The sequence below is a fragment of the Narcine bancroftii genome, chromosome 6, assembly GCF_036971445.1.
Source record: "Narcine bancroftii isolate sNarBan1 chromosome 6, sNarBan1.hap1, whole genome shotgun sequence".
NCBI lineage: Eukaryota > Metazoa > Chordata > Chondrichthyes > Torpediniformes > Narcinidae > Narcine > Narcine bancroftii.
In genome coordinates this window covers 242161949-242185192 of record NC_091474.1, presented here as the reverse complement: position 1 = coordinate 242185192, position 23244 = coordinate 242161949, and the positions used below count along the sequence as shown (strand labels likewise).

Here is a 23244-nt window from a genome sequence, read left to right as displayed (position 1 = left end):
TATAGGTACATAATTTAATTGATATAATGATTGATAATTAGTATCCATAAACACACCTAAATATTTAATTTTACTTGTCCACCTTAATTTTGTAATAGTTTTAAATTCAGATTAATCTCCCACTCCAACTGATAAAATCTCACTTTTATTTCAATTAACTTTATATCCCAATAATTCTCCAAATTTCGACAAACACTCTTGCAATGTTTCAACGATCATTCTGGTTCCGTCAAGTATACCAACACCTCGTCCACAAATAAGTTCTTAACCCTCATCCCTCTAATTTCTTCATTTTGTCTAATAGCCTGAGCTAACGGTTCAATAGCCAATGCAAATAAGGCTGGTGACAATGGGCAGGCCTGTCAAGTTGAACAAGTCAATTTAAATGGTGAAGAAATCTGTCCATTTGTCACCACCCTAGCAATCGGGTTCGTATATAAAGCCTTAAACCAACCAATAAAAAAAGGGCTGAATTTAAATTTCTCTAACACTTTAAATAAAAAAAATCCCACTCAACCTATCAAAAGCTTTTTCTGCATCTAAAGGTTGCTTTCGGTATGCGTTGACCAAAGTAATTAATCGAAATATATTGTCTGATTCATTTCTATTCTTAATAAAACCTGTTTGATCAATATGTACCAATTTGGGTAAATATTTAGTAAGTCTATTAGCTAATACTTTCACTGTAATTTTATAATCTCCATTTAACAAAGAAATAGGTCTATATGAAGACACTTTTAATGGATCTATCTTTTTTTGGAATAACAGTTATTGAAGCACTTGAACATGATTCTGGTAACTTCTGATCTTCAGTAACTTGATTCAACACTTCTCCAAATACATTAGAGAAATCATCATAAAAACATTTATAAAATTCCACAGGGAATCCATCATCCCCTGGGACTTTCTATTAGACATTTCCTGAATAGCTTCCTTAATTTCAAAATCCGTAAATGAAGATTCCAATTCCTGACCCTCATTCCCATCTAATACCGATAACTTTAATTTAGATAAGTAAGAATCAATAGAACCATTATCCTGTTTTCCCTCAGAAGTAAATAATTTTAGATAAAATGAATAAAACTGGTCGTTAATTTCCTGAGGTTTATAAGTAACTTTTGAATTCTTCTTAACAGCATTAATAGTCCGAGATGTCTGCAGCTTTCAATTGCTAAGCAAGTACCTTATGAGCTCTTTCCCCCAACTCATAATAACGTTGTTTAGATTGATTAATTAAGCACTCAAACTGATAAATTTGTAAAGTATTATAACGTAATTTCAACCTCGCTGATGTGGCTTTTTTTAAAATCTTCTGTTACCCCTTCCTGAAAATCTTTCTCCAACTCAGCAATCTGATTTTCTAACTCTAAACTTTCTGCCATATATTGTTTCTTAACTTTCGAAGAATAACTAATAATCTTCCCCCTCAAATAAGCTTTTAAATCATCCCAAAATGACTATCCACAGAATTAACATTCTCGGTCAAAAATAAAGAGATATGCTCTTTAACAAAAGTAACAAACTCTGATTTTTTCAATAACATTGCATTAAACCTCCATCTAAACGACGGACGTACTACCTCAAACTTTCACAAGAAAAAAGTAATAATGAATGATCTGATTAAGTCTACTTTTATATTCTACCTTGTAAATGTGCTGATACCAAAAATAAATCAATTCTAGAAAACAAATCATGTCGTGAAGAGTGAAAAGAAAAATTTTTCTCTGCAGGATTAACTTTTCTCCAAATATCCACCAAATTTAAATCTTTCATTAACGCATTGATTTATGTTGGCATCTTTGATTTCCGTATACTTTTTGGATTTCTGTCTAATGAAGGGTCCAGAACACAATGAAAATCACCACCCAGTAAGATACTTTCATTAGCTTTAGTTAACAGTAAAAAAGCTTCTGAAATAAACCGGTCATTGTCTATATTAGGGGCATAAAAATTCAGCAAAGTCCAAGATTCAGCAAAAAATTTACAGTTCACTCTTAAAACTCTGCCAGTGTACCCCTCTGAAGATTCCAATTCAAATGGTAAATTTTTATGAATCAAAATCGCTACTCCTCTTGCCTTAGAATTAAAAGAAGAAAAAACATGACCAACCCAATCTCTTTTCAATTTCAAATGTTATTTTTCATTCAAATGTGTTGTAGAAAAGCAATGTCAATTTTCATTTTTTTTAGTATAAGCCAATATTCTCTTTCTCTTAATTGGATTATTTAATTCCTGAACATTAAAAGTTGCAAAATTCAATTTAGACATCTTTTTAACTACTAATATATTTCTCTCTTTGGCTTGGCTTCGCGGACGAAGATTTATGGAGGGGTATGTCCACGTTTGCAGCAGGCTCGTTGGTGACTGACAAGTCCGATGCGGGACAGGCAGGCACGGTTGCAGCGGTTGCAAGGGAAAATTGGTGGGTTGGGGTTGGGTGTTGGGTTTTTCCTCCTTTGTCTTTTGTCAGTGAGGTGGGCTCTGCGGTCTTCTTCAAAGGAGGTTGCTGCCCGCCGAACTGTGAGGCGCCAAGATGCACGGTTGGAGGCGTTATCAGCCCACTGGCGGTGGTCAATGTGGCAGGCACCAAGAGATTTCTTTAAGTAGTCCTTGTACCTCTTCTTTGGTGCCCCTCTGTCTCGGTGGCCAGTGGAGGGCTCGCCATAGAACATGATCTTGGGAAGGCGATGGTCTTCCATTCTGGAGACATGACCCACCCAGCGCAGTTGGGTCTTCAGCAGCATGGATTCGATGCTTGCGAACTCTGTCAGCTCGAGTACTTTGATGTTGGTGATGAAGTCACTCCAATGAATGTTGAGGATGGAGCAGAGACAGCACTGATGGAAGCATTCTAGGAGCCGTAGGTGATGCCGGTAGAGGACCCATGATTCGGAGCCGAACAGGAGTGTGGGTATGACAACGGCTCTGTACACGCTGATCTTTGTGCGTTTCTTCAGGTGGTTGTTTTTCCAGACTCTTGTGTAGTCTTCCAAAGGTGCTATTTGCCTTGGCGAGTCTGTTGTCTATCTCGTTGTCGATCCTTGCATCCGATGAAATGGTGCAGCCGAGGTAGGTAAACTGGTTGACCGTTTTGAGTTTTGTGTGCCCGATGGAGATCTGGGGGGGCTGGTATGGTGGGGAGCTGGCTGATGGAGGATCTCAGTTTTCTTCAGGCTAACTTCCAGGCCAAACATTTTGGCAGTTTCCACAAAACAGGATGCCATGCGCTGGAGAGCTGGCTCTGAATGGGCAACTAAAGCGGCATCGTCTGCAAAGAGTAGTTCACGGACAAGTTTCTCTTGTGTCTTGGTGTGAGCTTGCAGGCGCCTCAGATTGAAGAGACTGCCATCTGTGCGGTACCGGATGTAAACAGCGTCTTCATTGTTGAGGTCTTTCATGGCTTGTTTCAGCATCATGCTGAAGAAGATTGAAAAGAGGGTTGGTGCGAGAACGCAGCCTTGCTTCACGCCATTGTTAATGGAGAAGGGTCCAGAGAGCTCATTGCTGTATCTGACCCGACCTTGTTGGTTTTTGTGCAGTTGGATAACCATGTTGAGGAACTTTGGGGGGCATCCGAGGCGCTCTAGTATTTGCCAAAGCCCTTTCCTGCTCACGGTGTCGAAGGCTTTGGTGAGGTCAACAAAGGTGATGTAGAGTCCTTTGTTTTGTTCTCTGCACTTTTCTTGGAGCTGTCTGAGGGCAAAGACCATGTCAGTGGTTCCTCTGTTTGCGCGAAAGCCGCACTGTGATTCTGGGAGAACATTCTCGGCGACACTAGGTATTATTCTATTTAGGAGAATCCTAGCGAAGATTTTGCCTGCAATGGAGAGCAGCGTGATTCCCCTGTAGTTTGAGCAGTCTTTTTAACTACTAATATATTTACACACTATAAAATAATGCTCCCCTCTATAATTCTTCAAAAAAAAGGGAAAGAACCCCCCCTCAAAAAAACAATAAAAAAAAAACATAGGAACACAAAAATAAACCACCCAAAGGTAGTAATAGCCTAAAAATCTGGGTGTGGTAAACCCACTAGCGGCAGATGACTATCAAAGTTTTCAGTGTCATCCCCCCCCCCCAGCCAGAAACATATTTATTATTTAATTAAACACAATGAAATATAGTCCATATATTCAACCCAATGATTCCAAGCCCAACGACTGCTCTGAATCTTCAACATCAAGGAAGACTTTGTGTCAACTCTTCTTTCTTTCCATACTTTCCATACCCATTTCCATTTCCATTTACCCTCCTCTTAGGAGACAACGGGGAAAATGCCCATTTCTTTGCAGTTCCGGCAAAGAATTAGCAAAAACCAAAGCATCACGATCATTCTCAAAGAATTGAGATTGAAAATTTCCATAAAAAACCTTTAAAATTGCAGGATAACGAAAAGCAAACTTGTAGCCCTTTCGCCACAAAACATCTTTAGCCGTATTAAATTCTCATCATCTTCTAATAACCTCTTGGCTCAAATCGTTATAAAAGAACTCTCTGTTATTTTGAACCATTAATGGAGATCGATTCTGCCGTGCTTTCTGTACCCCCATACGTAGAATCATTTCTCTGTCTTGGTATTTTAAATAATGAACCAAGATTGCTCTCAGTGTTTGTCCTGAAGTGGTTTTCTTCTCAGAGCTCTTATGAGCCTGATCCAATTCCAAGCCTTCAGGAAAAATCTCTTTACCCAGCACCTCTGGGATCCAATGCTTAAAAAAGTTTATAGGATTGGAACCTTCAATGTCCTCTGGAAGACCAACTATTTTCACATTATTCCTTCAGCTTTGATTTTCCAATGAATCAATCTTCTTCAATAAATCTCTTCTTTGAATCCCCCAGTTTACAAAAGAACCTTCCACTTTTTCCATTTTTTCTTTATTGCATTCCACCTGATTTTGACACTCAAAATTATCTTGCACAGTATCAACTGATTTTAATATCACTCTTAACTACAGTCATTTCCTGTTTCATAGTTGACATTTCATCACACAAAGTATTCATTTTTATTTTCATCTCCATAAATTCTTGATTCATCTGAGTTGATATTTGTTTTGATCTATTGTCCATTTGACAAGCAATCCCTTCCAAAAACAGTGAACACTGAATCCATTCCAGATTCCACCTCCACTTTTTGAGGTCTGCCTCCTTTAACTACAGGCTCCTCCTCCAGGACAAATTCCAATAAAGTAAGTTCCTCTTCTTCCTCAGTCATTGTAAATTCTTTAGCTGAATGGCTGCAGGTCTGGACACCTGACGCTGGCACCCCAACCTCTTCAGGACGTTGGCGTTCGGGCTCCCCCACACCTCATACTTTGTCCAGCAATTCTCGGACCCGGGATGCCCCACGCAAGCCAGGCAAAGTTGCCAGACGTGCAGGAGCGTCCCCTGACGCTGAACTGTGCATCCCCGAGCTGCCCAGCAAGGTCGCGGGTTGGTTCGCGGGTCCTCTTATCAGCCATGCCGCCCGCGCTCACGACTTCACGTGAACGCGGGTCAGCAACAGCTGAACTCACCAAAGTGTTGGTGCCATCTTGCGGAGGCAAGATGTTGAAGATCCAGAGCAGTCGTTGGGCTTGGAATCATTGGGTTGAATATATGGACTATATTTCATTGTGTTTAATTAAACTCGAACATGCTGGAGTCCTCTGAGGTTTGGAGGCTCCCAACGAGATTCCATAGATTCAGCTATGCAGGTTGGCCTCAATTCTTCTGCACTTTTGTATGGTAATTTTTTCTGAAGTTGAAGTTTAGATTTTTTCACATTAGTTGCCATAATAAATCACTGTTATTTAAACAACTGTAAATATTATTTTTAACCACTTTTATGCTTTTTTAAAACTGGGTATTTAGTAATTCAGCTGGGGAAAGGTGGAATACACATCTTTCTTCTACGCCATCTTGCCACGTCCCCCGGTCACCCTTTATTTCCCATGGACGCTGTGTGATCTGCTGAGTTTCTCGAGCACGTTTGCGTATTGCATTCGACCCCAGCGCCTGCAGACTTCCCCAGCCTCTAATCTGGTCCTTGTTGTCACAGTGTATTAATGGCTACACATGTTCCATTTCCTGTAGCCATGTCTCCTTATCCGTGACTCTCCGGCCCCTCCCCCCCACAACATCAACATCTATAGTGTCCATCCCACTTAGGACCTTCTATGTTTGAATAAGTTCCAAGGAGTTCAGGGCCAAACGATTTAGTCTCTTTTGGTGGGACAATCCTGTCAGAAACCTGCAGGAAGTGGTGTCTGCCATGGGCTCCGACCTCCTATCCATTGCAGGAAGGCAGCCAGCATTAGAAAGGACTCCCCCATCACTCTGGTCACCACCTCTTCTCACTGTTCCCTTCAGCCAGAAGTCCGGCACCTCCAGGTTCAACTGCCCATCAGTGTCACGGTTAGTATAGAGGTGTGCACAACGTTAGTACAGCGCCGTTGACCCGGGTTCATATCTGGCGGGGTCTCTAAGGATTTTTAAATTCTCTCCATGTCTGAGAGGGTTTCCTCCCACCCTTCAAAATGTACGGGTGTTGTAGGTTAATGGGAGGCACGGGCTCATGGGCTGGAAGGGCCTGTTAAATTTAATCAGCCTCTTGAACCTCCTCTTACTAGTCCGGGAGCACAAACAGATCTGTCTGCCTGATCACATTTTTTATCTTCAACTAACTGACAATATATCTATCGGTCCTTTGTATATTTGTTGTCTCTTTTTTGGTCTCGGCATGTTATGGTAATTTAGTGTACACTATTGTGGTTGGTGTGTGGCTGCCTCAAGTTTCAGGGGTCTGCACGTGGCACTTATGTATATAACAACAGCGAAGAGTCGCAGCACAGAGAAGAGGTGGAAGATCTCGTGAAATGGTGCGAGAGGAACAACCTGAGTCTCAACGTGGACAAGACGGAGATGATCGTGGACTTCAGAAGGTCCAGGAACGACCACCCTCAACCACACATCAACAACTCTGTAGTAGAGAAGAGTGGAGAGCATCACGTTCCTTGCAGTTCACTTAACTAGTGATCTATCGCAGCCAAAGCTACTGACCACCATCTTATCGAACTTCTATAGGAACTCTGTGGAGAGTGTCCTGGCCGGCAGCATCACAGTGTGTTACGGCTACAGCAGAGATGGATCGGAGATCAGTCCACACAGGGCCATAAGAGTGGCAGAGAGGATAACTGGAGTCTCCCTCCCCCCCCCACTACCCCCCACTCCCCATTGATGTAATCTACCAGGATCATTGTCTGAAGAGGGCGCACAAAATCATTGAGGACCCCTTCCACCCTGCAAACAGCATCTTTCAGCTGCTCCTGTCGGGGAAGAGATGCAGGAGGATCAGAGCCAGCCCCACCTGGCTGAGGAACAGCTTCTTCCCACGGGAAGGGAGAATTCTGAACGACCAAAGGAACTGCTCACACTAACCACCTGAGACTCTCATATTCATGAAACAATATTTATTTGAATATTTGAATACTTGTCCTGCATATGTATTGTTTGTCTGTACGTGTGTTATGTCTGGTTGTGTGTCTGCGTGTCTTGCACTGAGGACCAGAGAACGCTGTTTCGTACTTGTACAATCAGATGACAATAAACTTGACTTGAAATTCTCATTACCTGGGCCGATAGAGCTCATTAATGCGCACATTTCATTCACGTGATAAACAAAACCACTCGGAAGAGAATCAGCAGGAAATTTGGAGCTTCTTCTAAAACTCGTGTTGAAATAAGTTTACAGTCCAAGTCATGCATCAGTTCACTAAATCTCATTCTCAGCCAATGAGGTTAACATAGTCTCTAAAGGCTGGCAGCTTCCTGAGAACCAGATTATGACACTAAAATCTGGAGCATTGCCCAGTATCAACAGTTCTTCCATGCTCTACAGGTCAAGACCTGCGACTGACGTCCCATTTTTTTTTAACACAGGGAGTGGTGGGTGCCTGGAGTGGATCGCCAAGGGTGGTGGGTGCCTGGAAGGCATTGCCGGGATGGTGGAGGAGGCTGGTACAATAGGGGCATTTAAAAACAAAATCTCAGACAGGCATGTGGATGTGAGAAAAATAGAGGGTTACAGGTGTGAGGGAGGGAAGGTTTAGTTTAGGTCAGCACAACATCGTGGGCTGAAGGGCCTCCACTGTATTCTGTAATGTTCCGTGTTTGTTCTATCAACAGGTAGATGCAGTGGAGTATTACACCAGACTGGAGAATGAATTGCACGACAAGTTTATCCAGGAGAGAGACGTGGCAGGAAGGAAGTCACTTGGATTGGCCTTTGTCACCTTTCAGGATGAAACCATGGCAACGTTGTGAGTCTGGGATCTAGCCAACAGCTGGCTAACTTAGTCACAAGTTCAAGTTTATTATCATATGTCTATACAAAAACCTAACTAATGAAACAGTTTTTCCGGATTGCAGTGTACACAGCACATATAGACATAAATATAGAATGTAACATAAATACTGTGGGGTGATTTACCCGGTGACAGGACACCTCACAGCCTGTGGGAAGAAACTATTCCCCAGCCTGGCAGGCCTGATTCTGATGCTTCTCTACCTCCTTCCTGAATGTAGTGGGTCAAAGATACTGTGTTGCTGGATGGAAAGGGCCCTCACTAATTCTTTGAGCCCCATTTAAGTAACGCTCCCGGCGAATGCTGTCCACAGAGGAAAGGGAGACTCCAGTGATCTTCTCGGCCATTTGCCTCTGTACTCCCTGATACTGCCCCACACAATGCGTGGAAATGGGCCGGACTTTCCCCACGCTGACCAGATTGTCCCACCCACACTAGTCCCACCTGCCTACGTTTGGCCCACATCCCCGGACTCACCCATCTTATCCGTGAGTCCGTCCAAGTTTTTCTTTAAGCGTCATAAGAGTGAAGTTGATGGAGGTGAAGGGCGGGTTTGTGGGATAGTCTGAGCTCAATGGAACGATGCCTCTGCTTGTTCTCTCCCCAGAGTCTTCAGGGACTTCAACAACCTCCAGTGCCATGGCTGCAACTGTTGGGCCAATAGCCAGCCTTCGACCCACAGCCAGAGCCTCGAAGTATCCAAGTGGAATGTCATCTATGCACCAGCTCCCCAAAACGTCTACTGGTAAGGATGTGGTTAAACTAGAGAGGCCGCAGAAAATTATAGACATGCAACACAGTAACAGGCCTTCTGGCCCACAACCCATGCTGCCCAAATACACCCAATTGACCTACAATCCCTGCTACGTCTTGAAGGGTGGGAGGAAACTGGAGGCCCTGGGGAATATCCAAGCAGATAGGAGGAGAACATACAAACTCCTTACAGACAGCGCCGGATCCGAACCCCGGTCCCGATCACTGGCGCTGTAATGGCATTGAGCTGACCGCTAAGCCCACCATGCCACCCACGACAGATGCAATGCTGGCTCTCCACCCAGCTCTGGATCACCTCGAAAACAGCATCTCATACATACAGCTGCTCTTCATCGAGTACAGCTCAGCCTTCAACACCATTATTCCCTCAGTGCTGGTCAAGAAGCTACAACTCTGGGCCTCTGCACTCCCCTCTGCAACTGGATTCTTGATTTTCTCATCAAAAGACTACAGTCAGTACGAATTGGAAACAAAGTCTCCTCCTCACTGATCATCAACACAGATGGATCCCGGAGGAGGAGTCACGTGATGGAGTAGTGGCCGGACGGTGAACTCCAGCCCTCTCCAGAAAAGTCGGGAAAAACAAGAGAAAACACAAAGGCACAGAAATAAAAGTTACAGAAAAGTGAGTATAAAGGTGGAAAGAAGATGGCGACAAAAAAAGAAAAGTCGAAAGCAACGGTAAGAAGAGAGGAAGAGAAGACAAAGGAGGAAAAAGGTGAAGGCCTTACCTGTCCGAAGAGGCCCGCTGCGGAGAGAGAAACCCGCTCCCTCAGGTCGGTAAATAATGGACTACAAAAATGGCTCGCAGAGCCGAACAAAAGTGCGCAACCGCGCATGCGCGAAACTTCGCGCATGCGCGATGCGAATGAAAAAAAACACACCGACGGGAGGGGGGACCAGCTGGGGAGTCGATCTCCACAGCCGGCAACGACAGCTGCAGAACACCTGCAGCAAGAAGAGACCACAGAAGACAATAGAAACAAGATAGAAGAGGAGGAAAGGGCAACAAAGAAACAACAGATGGTCAACCCAGAGGAAGAAGAAGAGGAAGAGTATGGTGAAATAGAAGAAGAAAAGAGAGGCAAGGTAAAGGATATACTTGCTCTTATTAGAGGATACATGGAATCATTTAAAGAATGGCAAACACAGGAATTTAAGGATTTAAGAAAAAGAATAAACAACACAGAGGAGAAAATAATTAAAATGGAGATGACCTTAACAGAAATGGGAAAAAAAATGGACAAGATGGAAGAGCGGGCAGTAGCAGCAGAAATGGAGGTAGAAGACTTAAAAAAGAAATTGGAGAAATCTAATAAAAAAACTAAAGAGACACAAGAACTACTAGCTCAAAAAATAGATACAATGGAAAACCATAACAGAAGAAATAACATAAAGATAGTGGGCCTTAAGGAAGATGAAGAAGGCAAGAATATGAGGGAGTTTATAAAAGAGTGGATCCCTAAGACCCTAGGATGTCCAGAACTACAGCATGAAATGGAAATAGAAAGGGCACATAGAGTATTGGCCTCTAAACCACAACCACAACAAAAACCAAGATCTATTGTAGTAAAATTCCTAAGATATACTACAAGAGAAAAGGTACTGGAGAAGACAATGGAAAAAGTAAAAGAGGGCAACAAACCACTGGAGTATAAAGGGCAAAAAATCTTCATTTATCCAGATATAAGTTTTGAACTCCTAAAGAAGAGAAAAGAGTTCAATACAGCAAAGGCGATTTTATGGAAGAAAGGGTATAAATTTATACTAAAGCATCCAGCGGTATTGAAAATATTTATTCCAGGACAGCAAAACAGACTATTCTCGGATCCAGAAGAAGCACGAAAATTTGCAGAACAATTACAAAAATAGACTGAGGGAGGAAGACGGGTAATGAGAGTTAAAATGATCACGACTGATATGTATGTGGGTAAAGACAAAAATAGACTGAGGGATGAAGACGGGTAATGAGAGTAAAAATGATCACGATTGATATGTATGCAGGTAAAGAGGTATAAGAGTGAATAGAGACAATGAGCATACATGAATGTATCTGTACTTAGAGGAAAATATAGATAGTATAGACAAGAATTAATAAGGGAAGGTAATGGAATAGAGAGAATAAGGAGGGAATTAAAAGAGGGACCTTTGTGACATATGAAAAGTGAAATCTTTTCTGGGGGAGGCGGGGTGGGGGGAAATAGCGGTCACTGCACAATCAGTTGACGCTTGCGAGTGGATTCGCAAATCCAAATGGAGAGGGGAGATGTGGTTGTCCGACAAGGGATAAAGGACAACTCAGGAGGTGAAGGGGAGATTGGGGATAAATAAGATAGAAATAGGAGAATAAGGAAAATGTTAGATGTTGTAGGAATGTTGTCTTATGAAGAGTTGAAAATAAGAAAACAGAAATGGAAAAGGAGGAAAGGTAATGATGGAAAAACGGAAAGAGAAGATAAACAAAATATAAAAGGGCTACGCTGAACTATATGTCTTTAAATATTAATGGAATACATAACCAAATTAAAAGGAAGAAACTACCAAATTTAAATGAATAAATGTATTCCATTAGAAAAAAATAACATATTGGTTAAGAAATAATATTGAAATATTCGAACAAGTATAGGAGCCTTACATTAAATACAATAGCGAAAACCTACCGGGGACAAACATTACCTAAGTTGATGGAAGGAGAAGGAAAGAAAAGAATGGACTCAGTAGAATTTCTGGTGTAATTTTGTTGAATGACAACATTGTCTGACTGGATTAATGCAACCTAGATTGTATACCTAAAATGGATGAGGGGGGGGGGTGGGGGGGTGGTTTGGGTGGAAAGGGGGGGGGAGAAAAAGTCACTGTATATGTGTGAAAAGAAATAGTGTATATCATGGCTAATGTGATTTATGGTGTGAAAAATAATAAAAAAAAAAAAAAAAAAAAAAAAAAAAAAAAAAAAAAAAAAAAAACACAGATGGATCCCAAGGATGCGTGCTTAGCCCACTGCTCTACTCATTATATACCCATGACTGTGTCCAAGCACAATTCCAAAGCCATCTACAAGTTTGTTGATGACACCACAGTTGTCAGTAGAATCACAGACGGCAACGAGGAAGTGTACAGGAGGGAGATAGAGCAGCTCGTTGAGTGGTGTAACGACAACCTTGTGCTCAATATCAGCAAAACCAAGGAGATGATTGTGGACTTCAGGAAGAAGTCGGGGGAAACATGACCCAGTCCTGATCGAGGGCTCAGTAGTGGAGAGGGTCAAGAGCTTCAAATTCCTGGGTGTTAATATCTCTGAGGATCTGCCCTGGAGCCTCCATGTTGATTTAAACAAAAAGGCTCGTCAGCAGCTATACTTTGTGAGGAGATTCGGTACGGTCACCAAAGAATCTCGTAAACTTCTACAGGTGGACCGTGGAGAGCATTCTGGTTGGTTGCATCACTGCCTGGTTTGGAGGCACCAGAGGGCTGTTAACTCAGCCTGCGACATCACAGGTACCAGACTTTACCCCATTGAGGACATGTACATGAGGCAGTGTCTTAAAAAAGCAGCCTCTATCCTCAAATACCCCACCACCCAGGCCAGACCCTCTTCACTCTGCTACCATCAGGGAAAAGGTACAGGAGCCTAAAGACGAGCCCTCAGCGGCACAAGGACAGCTTCTTCCCCACTGCCATCAGATTCCTGAATAATCAATGAACCAAAGACACTGCCTTACTTTTCGTGCACGATTATTTTTTATTTATTTATAGGAGTGTCGTAAGATGGTTAAAATATGAATATTTACACTGTGACGCTGCCGCAAAACACCAAATTTCACGACTTGTTCATGACAACAAATCCTGATTCTGATACAGAACGTGGAACAGTAACTGGCCCGTCAGCCTACCTGATATCCACATCAAACTAAAAGCCCTGCAGCCTGCACCTGATGGATATCCCTGCATATTTGCGTGTCTGTCCAAAGGCTTCTTGAACAACACTATTGTACCTCGTTCCACCACTACTCCTGGCAGCCCGTTCCAGGCACCCTCCACTCACCTGTCCCTCCTCCCTCTCACCTTAAACACACATCCTAAAGGGTCTATGCTTTTGCCTCAGGAAAAAGAGACTGACTGTCCACCCTTTCAATTCCTCTCAAGATTTCATAGAGCTCTGTCAGGCATCCTCTCGGCCTCCGATGTTCCCGAGAAAACATCTGTGGTTGTTCTGAAATCAACCAAAAGTGGCGTTACAGATGGGTAGGGTTGTGAAGAGAACTTTTGGCATATTGACCTTCATAGATCAAAGTATTGAGTAGAGGAATTACGATGTTATGATGAGGCCAAATTTGGAGTATTGTGTGCAGTTTTGGTCGCTGAGCTACAGGAAAGATATCAATAAGATAGAAAGAGCGCAGAGATTTACTAGAATGTTGCCTGGACTTCAGGAGCTGAGTTACAAGGAAAGGTTAAACAGGGTTTATTCCCTGGAGTGTAGAAGAATGAGGTATTTAAAATTATGAGGGGGTTAACGTAGATAGGCTTTTTTCACTGAGGTGCATTTAGGTGGGACTAGAGGAGAGAACTTATGGACTAGAAGGGCCAAATGGCTTGTTTCTGTGCTGTAATTGTTATATGGTTATATGGTAGGTGAGACACAAACCAGAGGGACTTGGGTTAAGGGTGAAAGGGAAAAACTTTAGTGGGGAATATTAGGAGGAATTTCTTCACACAGAGAGTGGTGGGAGTGTGGAGCGAGCTGTCAGATGAAGTGGTGGATGCAGGCTCGAATTTGGCTGAAGAAGAATTTGGGCAGATACATGGATGGGAGGGGTATGGAGGGATATGGATGGGTGCAGGTCAGTGGGACTAGGCAGAATAATAGCTTGGCACAGCCTAGAAGGGCTGAAGGGCCTGTTTCTGTGCTGTAGTATTCTATGGTTTGCCTGATCATCTCTCATAACTTGTACTCTCTAATCCATGCACGTCCTAGTATAAACCTTGAGAAGCCCATCCTTTCCACATCCATTCCCCACTATGCCCTTCACTTCTTTCCTGAGTCGGTCAGACCCCATCGACCGTCCTACACTCTCCTCCACCCTTCAACAACGTCCACTCTTCCTGTTCAGCTTCTTAAACATCACTATTGTATAATCTGCTTCCACCACCATGCCTGGCAGCCCCTGTGTGAAATATCTGCCCCGCACATCTCCCTTAAACCTCCCTCTCACCTAAACACACGTTCTCCAGTGAGCGATGGGTTTGGCCCGGGGAGCGGACTGTGACTGCCCTCCCTCAGCAGGGTTTTGCAAACTTCAGTCAGCTCTCCCCTCCCCCCCACGACACTCCAGAGAAAGTTTGTCCAATCACTCTACCATGTACCAGCACGATGAAGCTCCGCTATACCCATTCCAAAACATCCACAAGGGTGTTCTTGGTCTTGAGGTGTCCAGAGGCTGCGATTGGTTTCCGTGGAGCGAAGGAGGTGGAGGGGTGACCTGGGAGGGGTTTACAAAAGCACAAAGGCCATGAATAAAGTGAATGCTTGCAACCTTATTCCCAGGGTAGGGGAGCGTCAATGGGCTGAATAGCACTAAGAGCCTGAATACGCCTGGGATTGTCTGATCTCGGAAGCTAAGCAGGCTCAGTACTTGGAGGGGAGACCACCAATGGACCCCAGGAGCTGTAGGTCTCTGTGAGGGGCACTGGACAAAGTGGCTTACAGTAGAGAATATCATGTATGATACATTCTAAGTGCAGTATTACGTTAACTTTACCTTTAGCCTATATCTGCTTCTATGCCCTTAAGGATTAAGAGAGGGGAAAGATTTAAAGGAGACCTGAGGAGCACATTCTTTGCAGGGGCTGGTGGGTGTGTGGAGATAGACTTAGTGGTGGAGGTGGGGACAGTGACAGTGGTTAATAGCATACAGACAGGTAAGCGGATTGGAAAGGTTTGGAGGTATATGGGGCAAATGTGGGTAAATAGGATCAGCATAAATCGGCATCTTGGGCTGAAGGTCTGTGGATGGAATTGTGTCTTTGTGAATACGTGGTTGTAGAGTTTGAGAGCAGCAGGGGTTACAGGTGGGGAATAGCAAGAGAGCATCCCACAGTTGGGCTGAAGGGGCCGCTCCTGTGCTCTAAGCTGGCTGACCGACACCTCTGAGAGGCGAGGAACTGCCCACTGGCACCCCAGCGCATGCGCTTCTGTCCCGGGCCACACGGTGGCGCAGCGGGAAGAGCCCTGTCTCACAGGTCCAGGGACCCAGGTTTGATCCCGACCCTCAGGGCTTTGCCTGTGTGGAGTTCGCACTCTCTCCGTGACTGCATAGGTTTCCCTCCCCCCCTTCAAATCGTTGCCACGGTTACCCCCATGGCCCGAACAAGTGCGGGTGGGTGGGTTAAGTAGCTTCAGTGTGAAGGCTTGGGGCAGAATGGTTTGTGGGGAGAGGGTTGGCTCAGCGAGCTGGCATGGGCCCGATAGACTGAATGGCCTCTTTTCCTTTTGCGAGGAAACAAGGAGCGGCTGCATTGGTTGTTTAACTGCAGTTGAGGAGGTAGGAGTGGTGCCGATGATTTGGGATGGGTGGGGGGAGGAGGTAGTGGACAGGGAAATGGGATTGAAAGGAAGCAGGCAGAGTGGAATACACAAAAGTGCTGGTGAAACTCCACAACCCTCCCCTCCCTCACACCCATATCCCTCTACTTTTCTTACATCCATGAGCCTGTCTGAGAATCATAGAACACTATAGCACAGAAAAGGACCCTTCAGCCCTTCTAGTCTGTGCTGAACCATTTTTCTCCCTAGTCCCACTGACCTGCACCCATCCATAGCCCTCCATACCTCTCCCATCCATGTACCTGTCCAAATTCCATTTAAATGTAAAAATTGAGCCCGCATTCACTGGAAGCTCATTCCACACTGTCACCACTCTCTGTGTGATGTTTCCCCTAAATTTATCCCCTTTCACTCTTAACCCATGCCCTCTCGTTTGTATCTCATCCATCCTCAGTGGAAAAAAAGCCTATCTACATTTACTCTGTCTGTCCCCCTCATAATGTTAAATACCTCCATCAAATCTCCCCTTTTCTAAGCTCCAAGGCATAAAATCCTAACGTTTTTAACCTTTCCCTGTAACTCAGTTCCCGATGTCTGGGCAACATCCTAGTAAATCTTATCTGCACTCTTTCTGCCTTATTGATATCTTATCTATCGTTAGGTGACCAAAACTGCACACAATGCTCCAAATTTGACCTCAGCAGTGTCTTACACAACTTTAACATCACATCCCAACTCCTTTACTCAATATTTTGACTTATGGAGGCCAATATGCCAAAAGCTCTCTGTACAACCCTATCCACCTGTGACGCCACTTTCAGGGAATTATGTATCTGTATTCCCAGATCCCTCTGTTCTACCCCACTCCTCAGTGCCCGACCATTCATCGTGTATGTCCCTGCAAAATGCAACACCTCACACTTGTCTGCATTAAATTAAGAGCCTCACCACCACCTCTGGGAATGCATTTCAGGCACCCACCACTCTCAGTGCAAAAACCTACCTCTGACATCTCACCTCAACTTTAGATAAATACATGTGAATATGAAGGAAATGGAGGGACATCTTATCAACTGCAAGATCGGCATCATGCTTGGCATAGACAGATGGGCTGAAGGCCCTGTCCTGCTCTGTAGTGTTCTGTGCTGGGGATCACCATTGATCAGTGACTGATCTGGATCCGGCAGTATGAGGGGGAGAGGTTGGGGCGGCAGGGGAGGAGATTCGTAACTGTGACTGATGGGGCACCTGACCATGGTTCCAGATTTAACCCTTTGTCCATCATCCCTCGACAGGGGCAATCTCTCCGTCCAGGATGCCCACTGGTGGATTCGCTTCGTCTTCATCAACTTCCTGGTCTTCATCTTGCTTTTCTTCCTCACCACACCTTCCATTGTGCTCTCCACCATCGACCAGCTGAACATCACCCAGCCCATCTACTACCTCAACGTAAGTAGCCCTCTTCTCCTTGCTGTACAACCAGCGTTTCGGGCTTGAGCTCTTCATCAAGCTATGGAAAAATATCGGCAGGTGCCCGAACAAAATGGGAAGGGGAAGAGGTGCTGGGGGAGGAGCATGGACCCAAAGGCCGGAGGTAATAGGTGGATAAGGGAGGGGAGGGCCCACCAGCAAGCGGGGGAGGGAGGATGGCTCTGTGAATGGAGAGGGAAGGGGGTGGAGAGCTAGAGGAAAGAAGGGAGGAAGAGCGGAGAATAGGTTAGCAGACACCGGAAAAGTCGGTGTTAACGCCATCCAGTTGGAGAGAGCTCAGACAGAAAATCAAGGGCTGCTCCTCCAATTTACGGGTGGTCTTGGTGGGATAGTACAAAGCCATGGATAGATATGGGAGTGGGGTACGGTTTGAAGTGGTCGGCCGCTGGGAGATCCCCGTCACTGAAGCAGACAGAGTGAAGGGGCTCAGCGAAGCGATCTCCCAGTCTGCGTCCAGACTTTCCGACATAGAGAAGGCTACCACGGGAACAATGGATCACTCCCGTGGATATACAAGTGAAGTGTTGCCTCACTTGAAAGGACCATTTGGGGCCCTGAGGGAGGAGGTGTGGGTGGAAGGGTGGCACCTCCTGCTGACACCGGGGAAGGTGCTGGGGAGGGGGTGTCCTGGAGGGAGCAGACCCCACAGAAACCACTTTGTGGTACCATCTAATTGAAATGTTTCTTGACACATGTACAGAGATACATTGAGAAGCTTTGTTTTGCATGTTTTTCAGGTAGGCCAACTTAAGTAAAACAAAAGTCCCTAGTATAGTGTTACAGAGGAGTTCAGATCGAAGGAGTATTAAGACATCGTTGTGTAGTTTATTGTCCTGTGATAAAGTGTAAAGCTCCTTTTTGCATGCTATCCAGGCAAGTCAACATCTACGTAGTATAGCAGGGAGTGCAGGAATTACAACATAGTGTTAGAATAAAACAGTGCAGGGTAGTGTGTTAAAGAGGAAATGTTAACCGGTGAGAGGCATCTTGTACTAATGGGAGGCTACAGCAGTAAAGAATCTGTCCTTGAATCTGGGCGTTGATGTTTTCAACCTCGCCCGTCTTCGGCCTGAAGGGAGGGTGGACGAGGGCATGTGACCAGGGTGGGAGGGGTCCTTAAATATATATTCTTTAACGATACAGCACGGTAGAAGGCCCTTCTGGCCCACAAAACCCATGACAACCAATTGAGGGGAGAACATGCAAACTTCTTACAGACAGAACCTGGGTCACTGAATGTTGTAACAGCGTTGCACTAAGCGTGCTTTCTTGAGGTTGGTGTACGTGATGGTCTGTGTGCAGTCCAAGCCCTTTGGCCTACGATGTTCTGCCAACCCACGTGAGCCTACTCAATCTAACCCTTGCCTTTCTCACACCATAACCCTCTATATTTACATTCATGTGCCTGCCAAAGAATCTTTTGAATGTCCCTATTGTACCAGCCTCAACCACCACCCCGACAATGCATTCCATACACCCACTGGGACTGGCCCAGATGGGAATTTTGGCTGCATTATATCAGACACAGACTGGGAGATTGTTTCGTTAAGCACCTTTGCTCTCTACACTGCAACAGCAAGGAACTCCCAGTGGCCAAACACTTCAATTCCACACCCCATTCCCCACTGACACGTCTGACCATGGCCTCGTGCACTGCCAAACCGAGGCCAGTCGCAAATTCAAGGTGCAACACCTTGTATTCTGTCTGGGCACCCACTAACCAGACAGCATTAATGTCTGCTTCTCCACTTTCTGTTAATCCCCATCCCATCTCTTTAGTTCTCCCTTTCTCTTCCCCCACTGTCCTCCCTTCCTTCTCCTATCAGAGAGCTACCCTTCTTAGCCCTCTGCCCCCTCCCCACCACCTCCCTTTCTTCTCTCCTGTCCTCCCCTCTTTCTCTTCTCCTCCCTTTCCTCCTAGTCTCCTCCTTCCCTCCTCTCCTTCCCTCCCTCCTTCCTCCCCCTCTCCCTTCTTCCACCCCCCACCACCTCTTTATTCAGTCTTAATCTTTTATCCATGTTCCTGATGAAGGGCCCAGGCATGAAACGTTGGTCACCCTTCACTCCCCACGGATGCAGCGTGACCTGCTGAGTTTCTCCAATGCATTTGTATACTGCGCTCGACCCCGGCATCTGTGGTTGTTCTTGTTAATTACATAACTATGATACATAACTGTGATTCTGTGTGAAATTCTTACCCTGTCTGTCCATTGTCCACAGAACCCCATTGTCAACCAGTTCTTCCCCACGCTCCTGCTGTGGACCTTCTCCGCCCTGTTGCCCACCATTGTTCGTTACTCCTCCATCATCGTGGGACACTGGACAAGGTAAGAGGAGGCCATTCACTCCTTACTGAAGCACCTGAAAGCCTGTAGTGTGAAAAGGCCTAGAGGTAGGTCTGGAGGGGGCGATGGCATGTTGGGTTTCTCCAGGTTATTTCTGTATCGCACCAGCTTTTGGATGGCAGATGTCCTTCATGGGAATTGGTTGAGTTTTTACATGGTCCCTCAATGTCTTTAATCTCTTTTCCCCAGTTCTGATGAAGCGATTTGCACTGATCGCATTTGAACCCTTGTCTCTAGGATTGGACCTCCTGACCTTTAGTCAAATTTTGAATGAGGAAACGGAGACATCTGTGAAACGTAGGGTGAGACCATTCACTTTGTCAGCGAACTCGCCCCTCACGGCTTAATTTTAGTTCGCAGGCACTTGAGAAAATAGGTTTTGCCAAAAGATTTGGGACTGATCTATCCAAGAGAAAGCTAGCCAAAGGTGACATTGATTTTCGGATGAGTGCAAGCTCCTGGCGCTCACTGCGTCAGGGGTAGGAGAGCCCTTTTTTGAGGCTATGCATTCCTGGTGGAGGCGAGAGTCCTCTGTGACCACCTGCACTAGTCACTGTTTCAGAATGGTGCACGGGCAGGCCAGACGGGTCACAAAACCCTCCTTGGCTGAAGGGTGGTCACCAACCAATGACGAGGAGCCCACAATTCCTCAGGGATTGGCTCCCGATCCGAAATCTGGTCCTGAAAGGGTGCAGGAGGACGTTCAGGAGATTTGAGGGCTCAGGTTGTGTGAAGAGGCTGGGTCTTCATTCCCAGGCACGGAGAAGGCTGAGAGGTTTATAAAAACCAAGAGGGAAAGGATAAGGGGCAGCACCCAAATGTGGTGGAGAAACTCAGGTCATGCCACGTCCATGGGAAGTAAAGGGTGACCTGCTGAGTTCGTCATAGAACAATACACCACAGAAACAGGCCCCTTCAGCCCTTCCAGCCTGGGCCAAACTCTTTTTATCCCCATTAACCTGCACCCGATCCATGCCCCTCCCATCCATGCACCTGTTCAAATCCTTCTTAAACTCTAAAAGTATTTCAAACTTTTTCTGCACTTTTTGAAGTTAAGTTTAAACCTAACCCCCACCCAACTGCTTTATTTGGTATTGTTAGAGAGAGTGATGACACGTTAATGACATCTGGGCTACATATATTAGCTTTTATTTCTATTCTGGCCAGGTGGGCAATGTTGGTCAGAGGGAGGGGTGTTACCCCGCCTACTCACTCCCAGTGGCCACGTGACGTCATGTTTAAAGTTGGAGAAGATTCGATGCTCAATTTCCTATTGGAATGTATATTTTCAAACTCTGTCGGGGGACCCTTTTTCAATTACTTTCTAAACTGTTGATCTATCTTCGAAATGTTGACTAATAGTTGACTGATAAAAACGTTATCTCTTTTTTTGGCCGAACCAAAGACTTGTTGATCCAAACCAAGGCTTTTATTAACTAAAAGACTGGAACGTATCACATGTAGGTCGACCAGTCCAGAATGACCTGGTCTGGTTAGGAGCCATCCTTTAAGACCTGCCAGTAGGTGTGGCTACACTCTCAGCCAATCACAGTCATTCTACACTACAATCTGTACATATATAACCATATAACAATTACAGCACAGAAACAGGCCACTTGGCCCTTCTAGTCCATGCCGAACTAAGTTCTCTCCTCTAGTCCCACCGACCTGCACCCTCAGTGAAAAAAGCCTATCTACATTCACTCTGTCTAACCCCCTCACAACTTCAAATATCTCTATCAAATCTCCCCTCACTCCTCTACACTCCAGGGAATAAACCCTGTTTTACCTTTCCTTGTAACTCAGCTCCTGAAGTCCAGGCAACATTCTAGTAAATCTTCACCTCACTCTCTTTATCCCACTGACATCCCTCCCGCAGCCCGGTGACCAAAACTGCACACAATTCTCCAAACTTGGCCTCATCATAACATCCTAACTCCTCTACTCAATACTTTGATCTATGAAGGTCAATATGCCAAAAGTTCTCTTCACAATCCTACCCACCTGTAACGCTTATTTTGGTTAATTTCAGAACCACCCCAGATGTTTTCTCGGGAACATCGGAGGCCAAGATATGTACATATACACATTGGTGATAGAATTTGTACTATCACAGCCAAGCAGCTTCTTTCCTGGTCATGGGTTTAGATTTTCCTTTCCTCCTTAATAATAAAATATCAGTAACAATATAATATGTTTGATTAAAATGTGGGGAATCTTGGATCAAATGATATAAGTTTAATGTATCCTTTTGAATTTTAACATATATCTGTATGTTTGGATGTGAAATTTCAATGCTAACAAAAATATTGATAAAGAGAAATTGAGCCAACATTCACCACTGCAGTGGGCAGCTTGTTCCACAGCCCCACCCCTCTCTGTGTGAAGGAGCTCCCCCTCCTCTTTCACTCTGAACCCAGGTCCTCCGGTTTCTGTCTCACCCACCTTCAGTGGGGGAAAAAAAGCCTATCTACATTTACTCGACCTGCCCCCCCTCATAATTTTAAAGATCTGTGTCAGATCTCCCCTCATTCTCATCAGGAAGGGTGGAGGCTGACGGGAAGGTGGTGGATAAAGATGGGAGGGTAGAAGGGAGCGAAGTAAAATGCATGACCTGCTGAGTTTCTCCAGCACACTTGTGTATTGTACACGACCTCTGCCATCTGCAGACTCTCTTGTTTAACTCCAAGGATAGGGTGAATGCTGCTCCCCCAGGGTAGGGGAGTCTAGAATTAGAGGTTTAAGGAGGGGACCTGAGGGACAACTTTTTTTCACTTAGGGGGTAGGGGGTGGTCTGTATCTTGAATGACCCATTTGGAGAGATGACTTGGACTGGAAAGATTCAGAAGAGTACGCACTAAATGGGGGGGGGGGGGTGCAAATGGAAACTAGCCTATGATGCCGACTGGGTCAGTAGGGACGTTGGGCTGAAGGTCTGTTTCACGGAGTGTGACACCTGCTTTAAATTCATCATCTTTCACAGGTCTGCGGAGAACCGCCTCACAATGCACAAGCTCTACACCTTCCTCATTATAATGGTGCTCATCCTGCCCTCGTTGGGTCTCACAAGGTATCTGCTATGCTGACGATGAAGCCCCAAAGACATATGGGGTGGAAACAGGCCCTTTGGCCCAACCTGCCTATGCTGGCCAGTCCAGCATTTGGACCTTAATGGAATCAAACCCATCTTATCCGTCTACCCATCCAAATGTTTCTTGAACGCTGCTGTAGTATCTGCCTCACCCACCTCTTCGGCAGTCCGTTCCATACGCCTACCACCCTCTGGGTAAAAAAAGTCCCCCACACATTAAACCTGTGACCTCTGGTTACTGATTCACCCATTCGAGACCGAAGACTACTCCACTCTCTCCCTCCTTCCCCAACACCTGTGTGCTCCTGTTACCAATCTCCCCGACTCCCGACAGAACACACACTACTCCCTCTCCTCCACCCCGCTAAACCCATGTCATCTTGTAACTGATTCTATTCCCCCGACAGAAGATGCCCCCCTCCCTCCCCTAAACCCATGTCCTCTGGTTATCGATTTCCTTCCCTCTGACAGAAGATGCCCCCTCCCTCCCGCTAAAACCACATCCTCTACTTACCGATTCCCCTCCCCCCAAACCCATGTCCTCCAGCTACCGATTCCCCTCCCCCTGACAGATGCCCCCCTCCCTCCCCCCAAACCCATGTCCTCCAGCTACCCTCCCCCGACAGAAGATGCCCCACTCTCTTCCCACCCAAA

The 23244-nt window shown here is 45.3% G+C and overlaps 1 protein-coding gene across 4 annotated transcripts in view; it reads left to right on the top strand.

The window, feature by feature from the left end:
* Positions 1-23244, top strand: part of LOC138737184 (CSC1-like protein 2) — a 94897-nt gene that overhangs the window by 46869 nt on the left and 24784 nt on the right. For all 4 annotated transcript variants that reach the window (XM_069887818.1, XM_069887820.1, XM_069887819.1 and 1 more), the window contains 5 exons: positions 8164-8297; positions 8950-9087; positions 16959-17112; positions 19375-19481; positions 22483-22569. In XM_069887818.1, the coding sequence (XP_069743919.1) occupies positions 8164-8297; positions 8950-9087; positions 16959-17112; positions 19375-19481; positions 22483-22569 (620 nt within the window). The remainder of the gene's footprint in view (positions 1-8163; positions 8298-8949; positions 9088-16958; positions 17113-19374; positions 19482-22482; positions 22570-23244) is intronic.